The sequence below is a fragment of the Phyllostomus discolor genome, chromosome 4 (assembly GCF_004126475.2).
Source record: "Phyllostomus discolor isolate MPI-MPIP mPhyDis1 chromosome 4, mPhyDis1.pri.v3, whole genome shotgun sequence".
Classification (NCBI taxonomy): domain Eukaryota; kingdom Metazoa; phylum Chordata; class Mammalia; order Chiroptera; family Phyllostomidae; genus Phyllostomus; species Phyllostomus discolor.
This window is the reverse complement of record NC_040906.2, coordinates 167,901,531-167,924,793: the sequence shown is the minus strand read 5'-3', so window position 1 is coordinate 167,924,793 and position 23,263 is coordinate 167,901,531. Positions and strand designations below refer to the sequence as shown.

At 45.2% G+C, this 23,263-nt stretch overlaps 1 protein-coding gene across 1 annotated transcript in view; it reads left to right on the top strand.

Annotated features, from left to right (window-relative positions):
- The first annotated feature begins 1,113 nt into the window (after nt 1-1,113).
- Nucleotides 1,114-23,263, top strand: part of METTL24 (methyltransferase like 24) — a 94,820-nt gene continuing 72,670 nt past the window's right edge. The window contains exon 1 of the mRNA XM_028510358.2: nt 1,114-2,165. Coding sequence (XP_028366159.1) covers nt 1,848-2,165 — 318 coding nt within the window. The 5' untranslated portion in view covers nt 1,114-1,847. The remainder of the gene's footprint in view (nt 2,166-23,263) is intronic.

Here is a 23,263-nt window from a genome sequence, read left to right as displayed (position 1 = left end):
TACAAATCTCCTTATACTTTGTTAGATTCACCCCCCTTGGAACCAATGCTTAAATTTTGTTTTCCATGATAACATCCACGATTTTCTTTAATGGTAAATAATAAAAATAACTGCTATTACTTACCATCTGTGGAGCAGGTATTACTTAGGTACTAAACATATGGTACTGTATGTGATCTCTGTAATTTTACCGGATACATAGGTCTATTTATCCAGCCGAAAACTGAGAGGTGGAGTACTTTGTTCGAAGCCTAACAGCTTCTGTGAGGCAGAATCTCCATTCAACACAGATCGCATAGCTGGCATTGCCACACATGTTGTTTAAACAGACGCAGGGCGTCAACTTTTTTCTTAGAGCCTGTGTCAGGAAAAACGCACTTGCTTGGATTCTTTAAAACAGAGCCCGTCTGCAGTGGCTGGAGGGCTGCATCTAAGGGAAAAGGAGTCAGTCATCATGAAACACGCGGGAGCCGGAGGACCGGATGTGCTCAGCGAACGGACTAGATTGGGTTGAGTGTTGTTACCCGAGAGAAAGAGGCCAAGCGCTCTGTACAGTGACGAGGAATAAATTGGGTCTTTCTTAAGCCAGGGGGGTTTTAGAGAGGAGGGCTCCCTATAGAAAATTCCTGAAAATCAAATGGGGTGTCGCGGAGGGGGTTCCACATTTCACCTCTCTTGTTCATTCTGTTGGCTCTTACGTAAAGAGGGTAGGTAGGTCAGCAGGGGTAGTCTACACAGAAACACGAAAAAATGCAAGTGTAAAGCATGAAAAAACAAACAAACAAACAAACGTGGCCACCGCTAAAGAAAACAAACCCAAATCCAAACCTAAACCTAAAACCCAAACTGTAAAAGGGTTGTGGGAAAGAATTTTATTAACAATTGAAAATGGAACAGCCAACACTGGACTTCAGGCTGTGAGCGTTCAGCCTGATTAATTAAGGTCAAGGTGGTGAGGAAAATACCAGCTGGGGAGCATTTTGCTGAAAGATAAATTTGTCCCTCTGTATCTCTGCAAGACAGCAGGGAGGTGTGTGTGTGTGTGTGTGTGTGTGTGTCTGTGTGTGTGTGTAGCTAAATTAATTTGATTTACATCATGCCAGTATCTTCTGTTCCGTCTCCCTGCTGTCACTTATCTTAGCAGGCTTTTTCTCTCTCCTCCGTCACCCCCACACATTTCATAACACGGAGAGAAAGCACGGACTGGCTTCAGGCAGAATTTAGAAATGGAATAACTCTAATTTGATTATTCTGCACTGAGCGAGTGCTATTCCCTCCTCCCCCTTCTTTCTCGAGGGAGAGAAGTTGTAAACCTGGGCATAAGTGCAATGTATTTTTATATTGTCCTTAATGGCCCAAACTGCTTGACAATCAGAACTTGCTCCCTGTAGCAAAACCTGGCGGCTCACCTATCCCGCGTTTCTTCAGCAATGCTAGTACTAGAAAATGAAGTTGCGGCCCAGGATCCCTCCCGTTAGGAACGCGCCTTTTCTGGCAATGTAGCTTTCAGTTCCGCGGGTTCTGGAGGCCGGGGTGGAGGGAGGCTCCTTAGGGACCTTCGAGGTGATGCTAGTCTTAGGTTCTTGCCCCACGGATCTGCCCGCACCCCCTGGGATCGCGCCCGGCCCTCCGCGATTCGCCTCTTGCAGCGTCCGGGAGTTCTTGGGCAGGATAAGGTTACGCCGGGGCTTCCTTGGACAGGAGGAGGGGAGGCGGGTCTGAGTCCGCGCCCTGGCTCTCGGGGGTGTTCCCACAGTTGGCAGCCCAGGCCAGCCGGGCCACATCCCTGCTGTCGGGAGGGTGCAGCGCGAGGGCCGCCGAACGCAGCCCTGGGGTCTGCCCCGGCCATGGCCAGGGAGAAGTCACCCGGGAGGAGCTGCAGCTCACTGAGCCGGTGTCTGCTGGGCGCCGCGCTGCTAGTGGGCCTGCGGCTCTGCGCGGAGCTGCGGCGCGCCGGGCCCCGACCCCCATCCCGCAGCGCCCCGCCGAATCCCGCCCCTCCGCTGCCTGCGGCGCACCTGCGGCCGGCGCCTGGCCCGCCGCGTGGCGCCAGCAGGAGGCAGGTGACCTACGTGCGCAGCGGGCGCCGAGCGTCGCCGCGGGGCGGCGGGAGCCGTACGCCGGAGCCGAGCTGCTGCGCCCCGCGCGGGCGTCCCAGCTGGAAGGTCAGTTGCAAACCGTGCAGTCGTGGGCCCTAGATTCGAATCCCCTTCTCGACCGCCCTGCAGAGCCGAGGCGCGGGGATCGCAGGCCGTCCCACTGGGACCTTCAAAATAGTCTTAACCCTGCGCTCTCTTCGGCGGCTCCACCGGTGGCATCCTTCAATATAACGAAGTGGAACTGAGCAGAGCGCATTCAGTATGCAACCACAATTTGCTGAGCGTCCACTCTGTGCCAGCCCCGCTGCTCCGCGGGCACGCAGCGGTGAAGGACGAAGCCCTGCCGTCACCGAGCTTCCTTACACTTGAGTGAGGGGAGACTATGGGTGATGGGTACTGAAAGAAAAGAAGTGATTGATATATATATATATATATATATATATATGTTTTTGTATCCTGTGTTCTCCCCAGTTCTCTCCTCGAGGCCTGGACAAAGCTGGGTGGGTATCCACTGCGAATTGCTTTAATACTACCTTCATCGCGGTGAGGAAGGTCCACTGTCCAGCCGAATTTCCCTTGAATTACACTGCGGACGGCAGGGTGGCTGGTGTGGGGTGAGAAATTGAGCCCCCAGCACCATTTAATGGGGAGTTCATTGACCTGGAAGACAAGTAGTAACTTGGGTTTGTCTTACAACACTCCACAGTGTTGCTCTTCCTACCTCATTAACCTCTTGGCTCACACCTCACTGAATAGTCCAGTTTTAACCTCAGATGATTGAGCCTCTGGCCTCCCACCCTCCTTTTGGAGCTCAGAAATTTACTTGGTACTTGGGAATGAAAAGATTCAGAACTGCAGGTATGAGCTTGCCTGGTCCTTATATCCGTCAGCCCCGAGTACTCAGTTGCTTGGCTTTCCCTTGTTCCTTTTAAACATCACTCTCCCCCTTCCCCACCACCCCTCCTCTGGGGTAGAGAGAAAAACTCTTCCTTTGAGTCTGCTGCATTCTTTAGCTTCCTAGTTCTAACCTACTTTTCAATATCACATCCACCCCCATGCCCCAATTATTTCTTCTGCTTTCCTTCCCTCCACCTCCTCTCAAGCCTTGTCCTCCGTCTTTCCCCACCACACTGTGGTCCCTTCAGTGTTATTTTTCTTCCTAGATAAACACAAAATGCTTTTTTTCTATCTCTAAGGCCTCACTTCCTGTGTAAAGTCTTAACTTGGTCTTGCAGAAGAATGCGGCCTCTTCCTTCTCCATGCTCCTAATGCACATTCCATAATACTATGTTACGCATCCAGTGCGCTCTGGCCCAGGGTTTACCAGGTCCCAGGTGCTGCAGCAGGTGCTGGGGTTACAAAATGAGTTCAAAGCCTACTTGGGGAGGCACTCAGCACAGGCCTCCGGTAATGTGACCGACGCTATATAATCAAGGTCTTGAACTCTACCTGGACAGTCAAGAAAGGCTAACGGAGAGGGAACATTTGACCTAGGACTTGATATTTCTTGCAGTTCAGATTCTTTTGTCTCTCTGGATGTTCTTGGGTGTCCCATTTTTTATATCCTCAACCCCACCTTGCATTCTCCCTTTCACATCGGCTCTCATCCTCTGTTGTTTCTGTTGTCACCTGTCCAAGAATCACTCTTAGTCTCTCCTTCGGACAACAGTGTCTGTGCCTGGAGCCTGTCCTACACGTGTAAAAGTTTGGCAGTGCCTCGTGTTAAAGTCTGGAGTGCACCGACTCCGAGGGCCACTGGAGGGGAAGTTCACTCGCATCACTTTTAGGAGGCTGCAGCGACCCAGGCTAGAGATGGTGGTGGTGGCTCAGAGCCTGCGACAGAAGTGCAGGTGTGAGAAGTGGTCGCTTTTGGATGTGTTCTGGAGGTAGATGAGGGAGAAGTAGTTTTCCGTTGTCATTATTGTTTAGTTTTTTTGTTGTTGTTTTAAGGGGGAATGGATGGATATCAGGGGTTTGGTTTTAAACACGGTGAGTTTGAGATATTCTTTAGACATCCAGGTGGAAATGTCCAACAGGCAGTTGGCTGTACAGGTCCGGAGTTGGAGGAGATGTCCAGGCTGAAGATGGAAATGTGGGTGTCATCAGTGCAGGGCCCCTGAAGCCATGAGAGTATAGGGGTCAACTAGGGAGCGAGGGGGCCACAAACATGAGAGATCGGAGTCTGCACCCCAGGACTCAGCTTTGTTAAAATTAGCTTAGGAAAAGCAACAGGAAACGTTTATGTGGAGTGTGGCACATTGTAAGCACTCGGTAATGGTAGCTTTAATTTTCACTAATCTGCCTAAGTCATTAGCCTCAGCCGTTCCCATATGTAATTTGTTGTTATAACCTATTTCCTTTCCATCTTTGAACATTCAGATCAAGGATGTTGCCTGGAAACCTCCCCATTTTGGTCCTTCTTCCTTGCTGATCTTCCCCCAGTTTGAGAGGGCAGCAGAAATGCATTCCCAATTTGTGATTGTTTCACACGTGTTGTGGCCTGGTAATCCATTTCCCATCGAATGTTTTGTCTCCAGAGTTGTTCTTGATGGAAAGGATGGTGTTTCCCTGAGTGACAGCTAGTAAATGCTTACTCCTGAGCACCAATGTGTGAAAGAGAGAAGAATCTATTGCAACCTGTTGTCCATAACTCTAAATATCTTTGGTTAAAAATATAAGACAGAAGTGAGTTTATTGTTATTTTTAAACTATTAAATGTTTAGCCTCCTAAGGAAAAAAGTTCCCTGGATTTCCTTCTCCCTAGCTCTATTTATTCATTTACTTATTTTCAGGGTATACATTCTAACCGTCCCAAGTTCCTAGATAGCAGGACTCTTGAATTTGCTTCATTCTCCCTCCCACTTATTTTTAGGTTGAATTAAAATGTTCCTCAAAACTGGAAAGACTTGTCTGATCTGTTCTCCTACTTCTGGGAACAGAGCTCGGTATCCCTGGGGCACGAATCTTGTTCCTTCTTAGCCTCCTATCGAGATGTGCTGAAATGTTAAATAATTGGTATAAAGTTTGGAAGTTATGTGTTGAACTCCTTGGATTTTATTTTACTTAACTTTGGTCTGTTGAGAATAATGATACACAATGTTGTTTAGATTCTTGGGTTCTCGCCGTAGGCACCTACCAGATTGGTCGGTGAAGGAGAACAAGTTCCATCTATTTTGAGCATGGCTTTCTGGGTGGATGAAAACCTGCATGAAATAATTGGTTTGCTGCTTCTTGCCAATGTGCTTCCTTTGCAGGTGTTAGAAAAACAAAAAATCAGCCATTATATTGCCACACTGATCATAGCTTATGCTTTTTTGAAAGAAAATAATCGTTATAAGAAAGAGAAGTGAAGTGTAGCCCTCGCCGGTAATTCTTTTCCCCTTCTTTCACCAAACCATGCAAGAACGCGCTCTAAGTATGAAATCCTCTTTCACATCAGGGATTCTAACCTCAGGGCATTGTGAAATGAGGTGAGGGCTCGGGACACATGATGGAGAAATACTGCTCTTTTCGATTAGGACTGGCCTGGAGCGCACAACTTCCTGTATACTCCAGAGGCGTTAAGCATTCCGTCAGAGCTCTTAGTGTCCTGGTTCTGCATACTATGCATGCATCAAAATATCTCTGTGATTCTTTTTCTTCCTCTCCTCTTTTCTCTGTTTTGTGTGTGTGTGTGTGTGTGTGTGTGCCTTTCTGATTTTTTTCTTAAATAGACATGTACTATGTTTACATGGGTAAAGTTGTTTTGGAGGGCATTTATAGAGGACCAAGATACAGTTCTCCATGATTATGCATCTTTATGTCGTCTTAGGTAGATGTTTCCCTTACAGGTTGGCAACTCACCTGAATGACAGCAGCAAAATATGTGGCTCATTTGCACAGGGAAGGCGCTCATACAGTGGCCAAGCTCCCTGAAGAATTTTTTTCTCTGTCATCGGAGATATTTTCCTTGACATTTAATATGTTGGATAGAAAAGCGACTTCTGAGTTACAGAGCCACAGAACCCAGCAATGTGCTGGCTTGGTTTGTTAGTCACGGATCCTTTGGCACAATGTGTCAGAAAGAAAAAGAAAATGTTTCCTCTTCTCCTGAAAAACCATATGGCAAAATTTGGTCTTTCTTCATCACTTCTCATCTTCCTCTTAGTTTTCTAGTTCTGTGTTTATCGTCAGAAAGGAAGAGGGAAGAAGACGGCACAGTATGCCCCTTGACATATCCAATTGCCTTAAAAGCCCTTATTCCTCACCAAAAACGTGAAGCTAGGTTTGAGTTGCTTGTACAATATGGCCCAGCTGTAGCTTCCAGTACTTAGGATTGTTCTGTGTACTTACACTTCTGCCCAACATTAATCAATCCTCTCACACTGTCCTCAGGAGGCAAAGCCTTTTCATTTTAAACAAAGTCGTCGAGGGTAATTGAATGCTCTCCAGCAATATGTGGGTGTGAAATAGCAGCTGCTTAGTTTCACAAAGAGAAAGGCAGGTTTTGATTAAAACTTTGATGTGCCTGAGATGGGGAATAGGCCTCTGCCCTCCTTCCCAACCCTGCAGTTCCTCTGAGAGCATTCTGTGGGCAGAAAGAACAGCCAGTGGAGGCTCCATTGTTTTTCAACAATTGGCGGTGGAGCTTTTAGGTTTTTGAGAGCAATTTGCCCTGTCCATTTTCCCCACGGAAAAGAAAGCCTTATCAGTTTTCTTGAATTGGATTTCCTTTTTAGTCTGTGAAGAGAATCGAAGCTATGTAGTTAAACTGGAGACTGTCAAGGGTGGTAGGCACTTGAGTTTTTCCATCTGTGCTGCGATACCTTTGGAGTCCTTGTGCTTATAAGTAGTTTGGCTCTTTCTTCTGTGATTCATAGAAAGCAACAAGAGCCTGCTTCATTTACCCCGAGACACACACTGAGGCTGGAATCTACCAGCCTAACCCTAAAAATAAAATCCAAAGTGAAAGGCAACAAGTATTAGATCAAAGAATAGCTATTTGGAAAACGCAGATTCAGGCAGAAACCCAAATAGTGTTCTGGTTACAGGGTGAAGGCAAGGTTTTTTTTTTTTTTTTTTTTTTTTTAGAAAAGGAAGGGAAATAATTACATGAATAGAAGAAAGGGATTTCTATTGGTGTCAACAAGCTAAGTTACTCTTTGGCTGTACACGGCTGGTTCCTGATGCCAAAGATGTTCTTAAGCATCAGTCCTTGTGAGGGGAGGTCGGCTGGCCCGTTAGGTTTGTGGACAGTTGTTTGTAAAGTGTTGGCCTGACCCCGTCCAAAGCCCATGTTGCCCAAGTCAGACATTCCAGAGTGTCAAGGAGTAAGACATTTCCTCTGGGATGGCGGCTCTGACTCCATCTAAAAATAGTTCTATTTATACAAATTTTCTTTTCTACAGTGAAAAATGTTTGTATTTAGAATTAGCCAGCTGGACTCAGTTTAGATGATCCCAATTTTGTTGGCAACACCCGAGGCATCACAGTCAGGGCCAGTCAAACCTACGCCTTCTTCTCCCCCTCAGGCTTGGGCAGGGCATTGACCTTGGCCTCGTCAATGTCATAGAGCCTCTTTGCAGCCTGTGTGAGCTGGTGCTTGTTGGCCTTGACATCCACAATGAACACGCCTGTATTGCTGTCTTCCGTTTTGTTCATGGCTGACTCCGCAGTCAGGGGAACTTGGTGATGGCACAGTAGTCCAGCTTGAGAGAAGAGGGAGGGCTGCTCTGGAATCCTCTGGAAAGCCCAGCTTTCTTTGACCTTCTCCCTAGAGTGCCACCATAACAAGGCTCATCTCCCTTGCTTGACTCCCAGGTCTGTCTCTTAGATACTCACCCTAGTCCAGCCAGTCCAGCCAGCTGAAGCCACAAGCCATAAATAGCCCAAGAGCCACCTCCCTGTCCTCGAAGCCATTTTTGGGAAAGAGGAAACCTCTAAGTTACCCCATGAAGTCAAGTTCTTGACATTCCTTAACTATTCAGTATAATTATTGCATGGTTTTGCTCGTAGGTTTTTGCTTTTCCCATATTAATTCTATTATTTGAACAAGTCTAGTTAAAGGATCTTGGATAGGAGCACCTAGAAATAGAGTGTAGGGTTTTTTTTTGTCTGGTTTTGTTTTTAATAACATCCAAGCCTAGCATCTGTGCTTCTGTGTGTGTGAACTTCTTCACTGATTAACTTTTTCTCTATCTAGATGTATTCTTACAGATAACCTTACTTCCAGGTAGCATTTGGCACTAAGTTGGCACCATACTTCCGATATTTTTATTCAGGTGGGATATGCACTCAAGATTGATGTGGCTGCAGTGTTTTGTTTGTTTGTCTAGGAGAAGTTACTTGGGAGGCCTTTTCTTTTTATTAAGTTTCAGCCTCTTAAAGAGGTTTTATTTCAAAACAGTTCACAGAGGAAAAGCTACTCACTGACCAGTTTTTAAAAATACGTTTCACATAACTGATATCATCACTGCTTCAGGAAGCTGTACCTCTGCTTACAGGAGCGGGTGAAGACTTTTAGTATAGAACGTAAATGTAGTCAGTGTGCAGCCCATGATCCCAATCAGGAATCTCAAACCAAGGTTAGGGTCTTGTGTTTTTTGTTTGATTTTTTTTCTGTAAATGCAGAAAAGTACTTCACACACACACACACACACACACACACCCCTAAAATATTCTTCAGAGCATCTGAATATTTACAGCCCTGTTTGCAACTGGCTAGTTTGGGATTCTTTAAGTATGATTACTTCTGTTTGGGGACTGCCTGGGTTGCAAGTGATGGAACCCAGCTGAAACTAGTGAAAACAGGGATTCATGGGAAGGGTCCTGGGGTAGAACTGAGGGAAGAGCTGAGAAAACCAGGAAGGCTCTGGGTGCCTTGTTATGGGCTGACATCAGCTCTGGAGACCTTAGTTACCCATAGTCCGCATGCCCACAGATGAGGTGGGTATTTAGCATTCTTTCTGACCACACCTTCGAATTTCTTTCCCGTGTTTGAGAAATTCTCTACCTACCCAAGAAAAAGCCAAGAAAATTTTTTGTTCCAATTTTTCCTTGCACTTTAGGCCTCACCATTCAGAAAGAGCTATGTGAGAGTTTGGATTGTACCTTAGAAATTCAAGCGGCACAAGGACCCTGGAGTGGCACGGTGGCCAGGATTCTAGCAGAGGCACCTGGCGCCCAGGGGTGTCCGTGCCCAGTGGGGGCAGTGCAGTCTGCACTGGCATGCAGAGGGGTGTTTCTGTGCTTACGATTTTGTAAGTGAATAGATCGTTAATCAGTCTATTTTCTACTTAGCCAGCCAGAGTGGTTTCTATTGTTTACAACTAAGAACTTGGACAGATCAATAAATTAGAACTGGCAGTTGGGAAGGTTATAACCGTAACTTTCCCTCTTCAATTTTGCTTGGCCTATTTAATTCAGATTTTGGAACATGACAATTGGGGTCCAAGTGAACTATGGACTTAGGGACCTTTCCCTGACAAGATAATAGCATTTCGCATCAGATACTCAATTACACAAATCTGCTAACTTATCACGAGAGACACCAACCCCTTTCTCATGGCACCATTTGGGGTAAAGGGCAGGAGAGACTAGTTTATGCTGCAATCACAAACAACCCTCCAATCTCAGGGCTCATCCTATCAAAGATTTATTTCTTGCTCATGCTCTGTATCCACTGTGAGTTGGCAGGAATGAGATGCTGCTCTGTGTGGTCATTGTCCTCTCTCTGGACCCCAGGCTGGCAGTGTAGTCACTGTCTGGAATATTGCCTGTCACCTCCACAGAAGGGTGAGTGCCCTGAGGGTCTTGCATGGCTTTATTAAATGCCCTGGCTGGAAGCCACACACAGCACTCCTGCTCACAATCCAGGGCAGGGGCCAGAGCCGGGCGCTGGGCCCTACCCAGTGCAAGAGGACAGAAGTCAGAGAGCTGGAAGTATTTGGTGAGTGCTTACAGCCACCATCATCTGTACCCAAATGGACACCATCTAGGTCGTATTTCAGGTTTGCCATCTTGAATGTCTTGCTAAATATGCACATTCAACAGTATTCAATAAAGCATGGGAAGCCCTTTCAGGGGCCTACATATAAAATGAAGCAGACATCTGAATTTAGCAGAACAGTGACATAAAACAAGACTCTATTTATAGCTTATAAACAACACAGTGACGCGTCCTGCAGTTTGTTAAATGCAATGGTTCTTGTTGACATGATTTATGTTAGAGTCTGCGTACAGAGTGGGGATGGGATGGTGGTCTGCAGGACTCCCCCTGCCCCCGGGGTGGGGGGAGGAAAACCAAGTTATTTGAATACATAAAGCCATGAGTGCAAATGAGCCAAAGGCCTCTGGTGAGGTGACTCGAACTCCATGTTTAAGTCCATCTTCATGGCGATCACTCATTTGTTTTTAGCTAGAGCAAGTTGAAAGACTTTCAAAACATGTTTTCAGAATCCGGCCACAAATCAGAGGCAGCATTTGTGCTGTAGGGCATTTGCCATTGTGTGAATATCACAGCACATGTTTTTAGTTTAATTCTTCCTACTTGGGGGAAGATGGTGTCATAGTTTTACACCTGAGGTCAGAAGTTTAAATTCTGCTCCCTGGGTTCCCGGATGTGGACAAGTGGGGTGCCCTGTCCGAATGTCAGTTTCTCCTCTGTGAAGAGCAGCAGAACCTCACTCCCAGGGCTGCTATGCAGGCTCAACAAGAGCGTGCAGGGGAAGGCGCGGGCCTGTGGGGTGGTGCAGTAAGGGAAGGTTGTCTGTTCAGCCCTGGGTTGCTGGCTGGGATGCAGGCCCCTGGGCATCAGAAAGATACAGGTATGCATGTCTGGGGGCAGGTGGGTAGAAAGCCCAACGGCCATTGCAATTTTTAGTAGCTCCCTTTTTATTCTTAAATTTAAAGCATATGTATGTAACATGCTCAGCAATCAGAGGAGCTGGAAGATACATTTTTATAATCTTAAATAAAAGCTGGCAGTAACTAGTAAATTTTTATTAACATTTTCACCATAAATTTATTCCCCATAAAACTCATTTTTTATCGAATGGCTGAGGCTTACCTGTTCACATTGGTTTGTGATTTCTTTCCCCTGAAAACTAATTACAAGTATCTTTTATCACATGCTGTTAGATAATTTTTGTCTGTGTTAGAGTTGCCTGTATAAATGTGTTTCTAAGCTTTCAAAATATAACTTTTCCTCAAAAGAATGTTTACAAATTTCATTAACTGTGCCACTTACTATTATAACTGCTACTTCTTTAGTTCAAGTGAGGCCAGAGAAACAGTTTAATCTTGCTAAACTGTTTTCTTGGTCCTGTCTTCCACATTTTAGTCAATTAAATGCATGTAATTATACTTGGCACTTCATATGCACTTTAAAAATAAACTTAATTTAACCAACACAATAAACAAAATCTAAGTACTGACCCTGCACACAGCACTTGGGGAATAAAAGGCCTTCAAGAAGAGTACAAGAGAGGGGGCCACAGCGCTGGGGGAGCTGCATTTACATGTTCTTTTATGTGGTTCTCACAGCGAATCTACCAGGGAGGAATTGTTAATTTTGTAGATAAGGAAGCTGAGGCTCTGAGATATTATACCTTTGGACAACACACAGCCGACAGGGATGGAATGAAAGATCAACCGAACTTTCCTCCTGTCCTGAGGTGACACAGGAAAGAGTCACCTCAAAACCTGTGACTCTTTCAATTTGCGCACCAAGACAGGCAGCTACTTGTTCTCACATAATGTAGATTAGTTACCAGATGTTTACAAGCTAAAATCTTCCTGTAAACAAAGACGCCACAAAGTTAGAAGATAAGCCATAGGCTGGGAGAGGATATTCCCAGTGGATATCACCAATAAAGGACTATTACTATCTAAAATTTGATGAGTAAGGAAAAGCAGAAAAGAAAAATAGACCGAAAACTAACCAGGAATTAACAGAAGAGGAAAACTGAAAGACTATCTTTCTAGCTACAAGCATCTGTGGAAAGAGGAGCATGAGGGCATGGGGGGAAGGTGCATCCTGCCAATAAGCAGGGGGCAGATCCAGACACCACAGCGCTCTGTTTCATGCCTCCCCCGTCAGTCACACTGGGAACAGTGCAGAGTGTGTGCTAAAACAAGGACTGACAAGGATGACAGTTGAGAAAAGGGAATTCTTACCAAATTTATTCAAAGCAACTTCTTATCCCAGTTTCTCTCCTACTACTTTCTCTTATGGCTTTCCCATGCTGACATTTAAAATTTTTTAAATTCTTGTTTGCAGTGTTGTCCCCTTTGCAGGTAGGGAGCTCGTCTGTCTTGCTCACCACTATATCCCTAGTGCCTAGCATAGCAGCAACACATAGTAGGTGCTCAGCAAATGCTGGCTGAAAGAATGGTTATTTCAGTCACCGGGTACTAGACTGATGTGTTTGAGGAACATCTGAATCTTTCAAGAGTGGTTCCCAAGTTCCCTCCAGGTCTCTAACTTCCGAATGAGGGCATTAGCACACTACAGACTCTTGGAACAGAGCAGCCCGCGTTCACACCGCTTCAGACAGCTGCACCGCAGAGATTCGGAGCTGTATCTGGCACGTGCCTATTTCTGTGTGGTCCGTGAGCTAAGAATGGATTCTATAGATGAACACTGACAATTGATTTGATGTTAGGAAACACTCACTTTGAATCCCAATGAAGCAAAATACTATCCAAATTTTTTTATTCTTCTCATTAGTAGATCTATATCACAAAAAATGTGTGCAGTTATTTTGAATTCATTAAAAATGTGGAAACTTGTCTTCTTTCTGGTTGTATAGATACCTACTTACTATCCTTGACTTTGCCTCTTGTCTCACCAAATCTAACGTATTTACTATCTGGCTCTTACAGAAAATATTAGCAGACCCCTGCTGTGGAAGTGGGCTCAGGGCCACCTACCTGTGACTGTCACAGGTGGGGGTGACCACTGACCTGTTGTGGACCCAGTCAAATCTATGAGATTCTCGTGCTAGAATTTTCCCGCTTGCAGCCTGAAAAGAATGGTCCTAGATTTCCAACAGGGACACACTGAAAAAATGTTTTGTACTCTAACCCTTCATGGGCAATGTCATCATGAAGTCTTTACGTTTTTGTTACAAGGCCATTGCCCTGGAGAGAGCATTGAAGTGGTTTAAATCTTGGTGTCTGCATACTTCTGCCTGTCGCCCACCTTTTCTAACACAAGTTTGGGGCTGCTGAGTAGATTGGCCCCGTCTTTTCCAGCTTCTTGAGTCACCCTTTCCCTTAACAGCTAAATTAGAATGGCTGGAGCCGTGTGGAGAGATCCGGGGCCTTTCCTCCCCTCCAGTGTTCTGATAGTGTCTGGGGCGTACATTTTCTGGTCTCTGTGAATTCCGAGCCCAGCTCGGCGTTTCATCTCTGGCCACTGCTTCCTCCTCTCTGCTTGACACAGCCCACTCCTTTTATCCCCCAGAGTGGCTGCCAACGCAAGCCTTACTGAAAGGTTCCAGGTAATAGAGGGAGATGTTAACACAGTTCAAAACAGAAATCTACTGAAAATTGATTACTTGAAGTTTTCCTGGCCATTGATGATTTCTTTCTGGCTGTGTTTTCTTTCTTTTTTTTTAAAGTATATTTTCTTGATCATGCTATTACAGTTGTCCCATTTTTTCTCCCCTTTATTCCCCTCTCCCTGCACCACTGCCCCCACCCTCCAGCATCCCCCCACTCCCTACATGTCCATGGGTCGTACATGTAAGTTCTTTGGCTTCTCCATTTCCTATACTATTCTTAACCTCCCCTGTCTATTTTGTACCTGCCATTTATGCTTCTTATTCCCTGTACCTTTTCCCCCCATTCTCCCTCTTCCCACTCCCCACTGATAACCCTCCATGTGATCTCCATTTCTGTGACTCTGTCCCTGTTCTAGTTGTTTGCTTAGTTTTTGCTTTTGTTTTTTAGGTTTAATTGTTGATAGTTGTGAGCTTGTTGTCATTTTACTGTTCATAATTTTTTATCTTTTATTTCTTAGATAAGTCCTTTGAACATTTCATATAGTAAGGGCTTGGTGATGAGTTCTCATAAGGCTATCAGCTAATTTCTCAAAAAAAAAAAAACTTGCAGGCGAGAAGGGGCTGGAAAGGAGTATTCAAAGTCATGAAAGGCAAGGACCTACATCCAAGATTTCTCTATCCAGCAAAGCTATCATTTAGAATGGAAGGGCAGATAAAGTGCTTCCTAGATAAGGTCAAGTTAAAGGAGTTCATCATCACCAAGCCCTTATTATATGAAATGGCTGTGTTTTCATCTTAGGTTCTGAACCATTGATCCTGCCTTCTCTTATCTACACATCAACTCCTTTCTTCAATTTCCAAGTTTTCAACCTCCTGTTGCCCACACTACTCTCTTGAGCTTTCAAAAAACAAATTCCAAATACGTGTCCTTTTCTTACTCAGACAGTTTAGCTTCCTGTGTTCCCCTCTCCCACCAGCCTGGCTACAGACGGAGTATACCACTCTGGTAGGAAGGCACAATTGGCTGCAATCAGTGTTTGTTTTCAAAAATCTATTTGTCCCATCCTCTCAGCTGTTAGACAATTCACATACTGTGCTCAGCACGGTGCCGTGAGGTAGAAACCATTATTTACATGTAGATCTTATCATTAGGATTGTGCCAGCTTAGATCTACTTGGTACAATCCTAATGATAAGATCAACACCCTAGACCCTCACCCTAGCTGTGGCTCCTGCTGTTTTATGATATAGGGGAAACATCTTATTAGTGGCATTCTGGAAGCAGCAATGTGTTGTCTCATGCAGAACCCTATTTTCCTTTCATACATGTCTTCATTTACTCCTTTGACTTTTGGGGTTCCTGGTGAACTATATCCATCTGTCGTGGGAATGATTCACACTGTGTGCGCCAACATGAACATTAGGTTCAAGACTGCCTGGAAATGACCCAGCAATAGCACCTCTAGGTTTATAACCAACAGAAGTGAAAACATATGTTCACACAAGACTCGAACACAAGCGTTTATGGCAGCACTATGCATGATAGCCAGAAGTCGGAAGTAGCCTAAACATCCATCAGCTGATGAATGGATACGCAAATGTGGTATATCCACATGATGGAATATTATTCAGTCGTGACAAGGAATGAAGTCCTGGTGCATGCTGCACCATGGATGGACCTTGAAAATATCATGCCAAGTGAAAGAAAACAGTCACGAAGCTCGCATATTGCATCACTCAATTTTAATGAAGTATCCAGGGGCAGAGGAGAGGGAAGTGATAGGGAGTGACTGCTATTGGGACGGGGGTTTCTTTCTCAGGTGATGAAAATATTCTGGAATTAGACAGTGGTGATCAGTGCATAATTTGCATATATAAAAAGGCATCCAATTGTTTGAGACGGTACATTTGATGGTATGTGAATTATATATCAGTTAAACGGTTTTCAGAAGCCCATAGCCTGGATGACCGTTGTGAAAGTACATGCTTTGCTCTGTTCAGATATAGATAAATCAACCGTGAGAGAGCCCTGGGGCCCCGGCCTGATGAACATGTTTAGCAGAAATGTGGAGTCCACATGTTTGCTTCTCTAGGCGGCACCTGGCCCGGCCCCTCAGGAGTGGTTCACCTGGTGAACTGCAGGGTGCTCCCTCTCCCGACAGCTTCTCAGGCCCGGCCGCCCCACTGCAGAGGTGGACACGGGTAGCCCTGCACTAGGAACTCAGGAGCTTGCTCCTTAGCAGATAAGTGCGAACCTGAAGCTGCCGTCACTGTGAGCTTGCTGGCCTCCTAGTGTGTCAGCTTTTTGCACAAAGCACTGGCACAGAGAACCAGGGGTTTGTCAAAAGATGTGGCTGTGCACCTGTCAGCCTGTTGTGCCTTTTATGAGTGAGTTCTTCTGCATAGATTTCAGCTACCTTCGCTCTTCTTTCTTGTCTTCATTCTTACCCACATGACCCTTGTCACCTCATTTGTACGGATGTGTGCATTCTGTATGCTTTGGAGGGCAATTGTGTTAAAGAGAACAGTCCTTATATCAATACCTTGCTTTTCTACAGCTCTTCCCAGCTTGCAGAGACTGGCTCTGCTGTTATCCCAGGAGGTTCTCATAATAGCCATGTGAGTGAGACTCGTGTTTTTTCCATTCTACGGAGAGGGAATCTGTTAAATAACTGGTTCAAGGTAAATAGACATTGTAACCCTGTTTGGCTGAGGTCAGATTTAGTATTTTTTTCTGTTGTATACTCTGGCTATCCCCATGCTGAAATCTGGATCTCAGAAAAATATTTTGATGACTCTAGATTTTAGGTTGGATATTAAGGCATCTTAGATATTTTCCAAGTCAACTAATATATTTTAGAGCTTAATTTTAGCTATTTTGTCAGGTTGGAATTTCAAACATGACTTACATTGCTTAAGAACAAATTTGAACTGATTGTATAATTATGATAGGGAATGTTCTTTTGAATAGTGAATATTCATTTCGTACAGAAATAGTAAAAAAAATGGCTGAGTTGTACACTTAGAAGACATTGACCCCAATCAGGAGCTGACAGCCACATTAGTTTTGAAACTGACGTGCTGGGATTTGTGTGGGTGCCCTGGATACTGAGAACTGTTTTGGAAAACCCCAACGCCTGGGCCTCACTCCTGGACGAGGTGTGCTCGGGTCCGTGCCACCGAGCCACCCACGCAGACTGGAGCCGACTCAACACACGCCACACTGTGCGCTCGTCTTGTGACGGGGTGTGTTAACACAGGACAGGGGAAAACAAGGGTACTCTACCGATGTATAATTTGCTATTTAAAAAATATAAGCAAGTTAGGATGCTGATAATGAAAATAAAGGCCCAGATGTTTGGTCAAGTCATTTACTTAACAGGAAAAGCAGATGAAAGGTGCTGTGAAGTTTTAAAAGAAATTTTTTAAATAACAAAACTTTACAGGGATAGCAGAAGTAGGAAAAAGGAAAGTGGAAACTTAATTTTCTGTGTCTTTTATCTGAGGAGTTCTTAGATTATAGTTATTTTGAAGCCAAGCTTTTTCAATTTAAAAATAGAAGTGGAGAGAAGGGCGTGGACTGGAGCCGAGGAGCGGAGAAAGCCTGAGCGAGGAGGAGGAGGAAGAGGAGGAGGAGGAGGAGAAGGAGGAGGACCGAACAGGACGGGGGGTGGGGACGGGGCTCTGCGGGGAGAGCTCGCGTCTGGCCCCTGTCAGACCACCCCGGGCCGTGGGGCTGGCCGGGCCATGATGGCCTGTACTGGGGTCAGATCGGGGGTTCTTCACACTTTCTGATTTCTGGAAATTTGATAGAAACGATGTGCGGGAAGCCACGGGCAAGCACCCCAGAACACTGGGCACCTGTTTGCAGACACATTCACTGGCAGTTGATTTCGGGAAATTCGTGAACCCTACGTTCTTAATCCAAAAGTAGATCGGAGTCACTCCTGGGAGTTTTCGGAGTACAGATCTTCAGCCTCACCTACTGCAGGCCCCCCACGAAGGACCCTTCCCTCCCTCAGGGAGGCTCCCTGTCAGTTGTGGTTGGGAAGGTCGATGCCTAAATTTGGGGTAGATGCCGCAAACACTGGTGTTCACTCTTAACTAAGAGCCGCCAGTGTCATGGCCTTTCTCTCCTGGAATCACCTCATTGCTGCTGGGCTGGGCCCTCAGGAGGTAGAACCCAGAGTCCTGGTGGCAGCCCGGAGCGTTGGGGTCGTTCCTGGCTGGCCTGGTGCTGGGATGTGCTGCTGAGAAGGGCAGTTCTACCAATGGCCAGTTCCTCTCCTCTCTCTGGGCCTCCTTAAGCTTTACCTTGAGGAGTCATGTTTTGTTTTCAGAGTAGTAGCCAATGGTTCCTCCCTGCCATTGATTTTTATGCTATGTCATTTGTAAATAAGTTCTTGTTCTATGCTGTGAAGATATTGAAGGCTAAAAAAACCTTTTAAAGGTAGAAAAATGTATAGCTTCTTGTGAAAATAAACATAAAGGAAGTAATGGGTTATCTCTTCTAGTCTTCCACCTCATCCACAGTCCTGCTGGATGTTTGGGTTTCTCGGGCTACGCACCGACATTGGTCTAGCATGTGAGCTGATTGAATGCTGCACCGTCTCTAACTATGCAGCTGTGGAATCTCCACCACCGTGTAATTAACAAGCTGAGCAGAGGCCTCCTCTCCAAAGTTGCCGGCTTGCAGCGATTGGTCAGTTATGTAGCGATGGTTAAAAGAGCGAATCACTAAAAGTATACACACAGTCTATTTTAACTTAGAACAAATGCATGTACATTTATTCGCTAATCTTTTGTTGTGAGTCTGGCCCCTGGCTGGAGTTCTGGCCTTTCTCAAAAAAACCCAGCCAGACTGCATCACCCGCCACTTTCAGTTTTAGTTTCTTCAAAGTGGGGCTGGAACTTGACACTTGTGAAGTGGTTCCAGTGCAGAACACCTCTGGATTTTAGCGGCTTTGTGTTTCTCTTTTACAGTTACTTCATGGGTACCTAACACGACAGTATTTAAAAATAGCACCTAGCTTTTAATAGACTTGGCTTTTATAGAGAAATCGTTTGCTTTCCATGCACAAATTTCATCGGTGTACCTACATTTTAATTAAATTATATTGTTTCAGTAACTTGTACAACTGATATAAACTGGTTTGGGAACAAACTAAATGACTCCTGGTGAAGGTATATATAACTAGTCTGGCAGCAGGAGACGCGTACGGGGTGGCGGAAGTACTATGGGTCAGTTAATCTGACAAGTGGGTTTTGTAGAGACAGGTGAAGAGTGCTTCTATTCTAATACGTATTGAAGAAGACCAAAAGTGTGCACCATGTTTTAAAGCACAGTGGAGTTACCTAATTTTGTCTGTAAAGTAAGTTCCCACAAGGAGGAATGCCCTGCTCACCCTCGCGGCCCCTGCTCAGTGCTGCACCGGCTGAGCTAACGGACGAGAACAGAGAGTGGCTGTAATCACAAGGGCCGTGTCTGCCGGGCTTCAGGGATCAACCTTCCATGGAAACACGGTTCTCCCCCTTACTGAACAATTAGTTTTTCTTTTTTATTTACTTTTATTTCTAGAAAGAGGGGAAGGGAGGGAGAAAGAGAGGGAGAGAAACATCAATGTGTGGTTGCCTCTCATGCACCCCCTACTGAGGACCTGACCCTCAACCCAGACATGTACCCCGACTGGGAATCGAACCAGCAACCCTTTGGTTTGAGGTTTGGCACTCAATCCAGTGAGCCACACCAGCCAGGGCCAATTAGTTTTTCTGCAGTTAACAAATAAAATTTATAGGAACAAACATTTATAGGGTTACATGCCAACAGTCTTTGGAAACAAACTTTCATTTTACAGAAAAGCTCTGTGCACTTCTTCACAAATAGATTTGGATAAACCTAACTTTACAATTTCAAAGTATAGAATATGCACAGATTTCGCTTAAATTTAATAACTGGTATGGAAGTATTTATTAACTTTTTCATCTATCAAAACAAATGTTAATTTTGAATGAAATGTTTGAAGTTCTCCACAGTGCTTTCCTACGGCTTCTCTCAGGGCCCCTGCGAAACTACTTGTCATCTCTGGTTTTATTTTAATTTGAGCAAAGCTGAGTCCAAAACATTTAGGGTTTATAATAATTTATTTCCACCTAAATACATAAAGAGTGTTTATATTTAGCTAGATTAAAGTGTCACTGTAAAGCCTCATTAGTACATTTCCCTACTTTCTGCCAGCGTAATAAAAAAAAAGTTGTCCTGAATCCCAAGAATTATATCATGTTCTTTCCTCCCTGACATTTAAATCGATACAAAAATGTCTCTTGGAGTCATTTCTGTGGGGGACTTTAAAACAAATAAAACACATGGTGTCCTCGCAAGGCTTGTAGTCTGCTTGGAGAAACAAGAATGACACGCCGGAAACAGATTTTACCAATCGTTTGCTTGAGCGTCACATGAGAAGTACAAGCGCTGACTGTGAGGCCCCTGCTCTGCATAGCTTATTTTGCACATAGTAGAGGCTTGGCAGTTAGGATACTCGGGGGAACTAGGTGGGACTCAACCCACACTCTGAAGAAAACCTGGGGTTTGAACTGACCGGGGAATGAGGGAGAGGGCTGTGGGCGGGAGGAAGAAGCCCTGGCCCAGTCTGTCAGGGGCAGGCGGCACTAAGGAAGCAGACCAGACAGAGGGTTTGTTTTGTCATCCAAGTGTCCTCTGGTCTTTATCTGCGCACTTCCTCAGTTCTCTGAGTCTCGTCTCTGTCTTCAGTTACTACTCTCCCCTTTCCTTACCCGGGAATCTCCATCAGACCAGCAGTCTGTTCTAGTCTACTGTTCAGTCTCGGATGGCATGGCACTGGGAAGGTTCTGGGGGGGTGTGTTTGTAATAATGACAGCCATCTGTTACCCAGTGCCTTTGAGGTGCCCGTATCAGTCAGGATAGGCTGGGTTATGCTGCAGTGACAAACGTCCTCAAAATTCCAGTGGATTAAAATAACAAACTTTTGTTTCTTGCTACTGCTCCATCCAGTAGGAGTTGGAATCCGGGACCATCTCTTGCTGTTATTCAGGAATGCAGGCTGACCCTGTATCAGCTGAGGTGTACCATTGCCATTTATCCGAAAGGCCTGAATCCTTCCCCTGACATACACTAATCCTCCCTTCTAACACATTGAGATTTCATCATCCGTGACATTTTCAGAACCACTGGTGAACTTTTGCATTTATCCTTACCCAAGGATATGTTTACTGATTTCTAGACAGGAAGAGGGAGGAAGGGAGTGAGGGAGGAAGGGAGAAAGGGAGAGAGAGAGAGACAGAGACACATTGGTGAGAGAGAGGAACATCATTCGGTTGCCTCCCATATGCTCCCTGACTGGGAATCGAACCCACAACCTAGGTTTGTGCCCTGACAGGGGATCAAGTCCACAACCTTTTGGTGTATGGGACAGTGCTCCAACCAACTGAGCCACCTGGCCAGGGTACCACTGGTGAACTTTTTAATGTATTCTATATCTTTTATATAAAGAATTTCATACATGCATTACTTATTGCGTGGATGTATCAGTGCAAGACAGCCATTGTGGCTTTTACCCGGAATCCCTTCTGAGGTTGCTATGGGGGATGCAATGTCTATAGTAAAAGGAAAACTAGGTACGGGGAAGATAAAACTCTGAGGCCTGGGGTGGCGGCATCATGGCGTAGCAGAGCAAGGACAGGACTAGCAGCCTAGGGGTCTGGGTCTGAGTTGCATCCCTGATCCTCCTTCCTGTGTGAACCTCTCTGAGCTTCACACCCTTCAACTACAAAGGAGTTGGTATAGATTAAACCAACACAAAGTATCCTTCAAGTATCTTTGAATACAGTGATTCTCTCTCAGTACGATACAAGTAAAGTTTAAAGCTAGAAATAGTGTGTCTTCTGGGTATTATAACCTGCTTGCTTTTTAAGTTTTTCCAGGTGGGAGAAAGGAAGTTGGTTTTTCCTTAGTGCAAGGAATGTTAGTCCTCCTTTCTCATATAGTTAAGAAATATAATCTGACCCAATTTGAGTTTTTGACATCTCAGCCACAAACTATGAGTACGTATTTTAGATTTGAAATTAAGGATGTGAATAAACACAACTAAATAAAAAAGAGGAAAGAAAGACGGTCAAAATTTTGATCATCACGGCTCCGTGTATTTATTTGCACCCTTTGTCCTCTGACTCTTGTCATTTCCCATCCGAATGGGGAAGGGAGACTGCACGGAGGTCAGACGCCACCCGGGCAGCTTCACTTCGAACCTTGGAGATTCGCGGCAAACCCAATGATAATTGGCCTCCGAAAGGTCTGCTTCTTTCAGCAGTTCTCCACGTTCCTGCAAAGGACCACTTAGCGATAAGGGTGGTAGATCTTTCCTTCCATTTAGGTTTGAGGCTTAAGTGCTTTCAGGTCCCGAGTTTCCAGCCGGCTCTCTGCCTTGTTTTACAGAGCTGGCAGCTTCCCACAGATGAAACAGAAACATTTACTGCACTACATCTACTTGTCAGGCACTGTAATTTATGGTGCACTCAGACAGAAAAATGTTCTATAAATACAGAATCATGCAAGGAATGTCCTAGAACCAGAGTCTTATCTCTAATTGTCAGTAGGATCCACTCAGGCTACCAAATACTCTAATAATCCAAAGGGCCAGAGACTGGCAACATGGACAGTAGGAAACAAAAATGGCAAAAGAATTCGTTAATAATGAATGAATGAATGAATGAATGCATGCATACTTAAAACTGACAGTTACATGCATGCACGCACACACACATAATTGTTTGCAACCATTTGTAGAACTGAAATATTTCCCCTGTAAACCTGCTCAGCAACGCTGAGCTTTACTGTTGACAAGCTTTCTGCCCGATGTTGCACCACAGAAGCTCGTTAGAGGCTCTAAGGCTGAGAGGCCCATGAAGGGCAGCTGCAGAGATGTGACCAGCAGCCTGAGGATCCCAGAGAGGGAAGCCTTGAGGAACACGGTTTGGTATGACGTTTGGGGACTGATGTGAGCTGAGAGCCCCCAAAGAGGTCCTGGGCACCCCATGGCCAACCTGAGTCCAGGTGAACTTGTGGGGAGCATGGAGATTGCTGTGCAGGTATTGGTGGTGCAACCCCTCTTTCCTCTCATGCCCCCCCCCTCCCCATTTCCCTTCTCCATTCCTCTGCCTCCCTCTTGGTGGGTTTTCTGTCTTCTGCCCCCTGCTGACTCCACTGCTCCTTTGGCTCTTACAGCATTCAGGATCGAACGAGCCTTGAGATAGGTTTAGAGGGTGCTGCAGGCCTTCTGTCTCCAGGGGCTAATGTTTCGGGAGCTGGTAAATGTTTGGGAGGCTGTTAACCGGCTGGAGTTTTCTCTGAAGTAAGTTCATGAACTCAGCTGATGGATGTTGATTTCGATGATGTTAAACTTATGGGATTCTGAGTCCCAGAAAATCTGGGTACCTTGTATATTTTGAATGGGGTGCACAATATGTGGAGGTGTGTGTGTGAGAGAGGGACAGACAGACAGACAGACAGAGAGATAGACACAGAGAGAGAGAAATGCTTCACAATGTGGTTAATGCCATTTCTAAATTCCTACTTGCTTTCTTAGGGAAGCATTCTTATATAACCTTCATTTCATAAGACAAATTAAATGACTTCCTCCTTTTC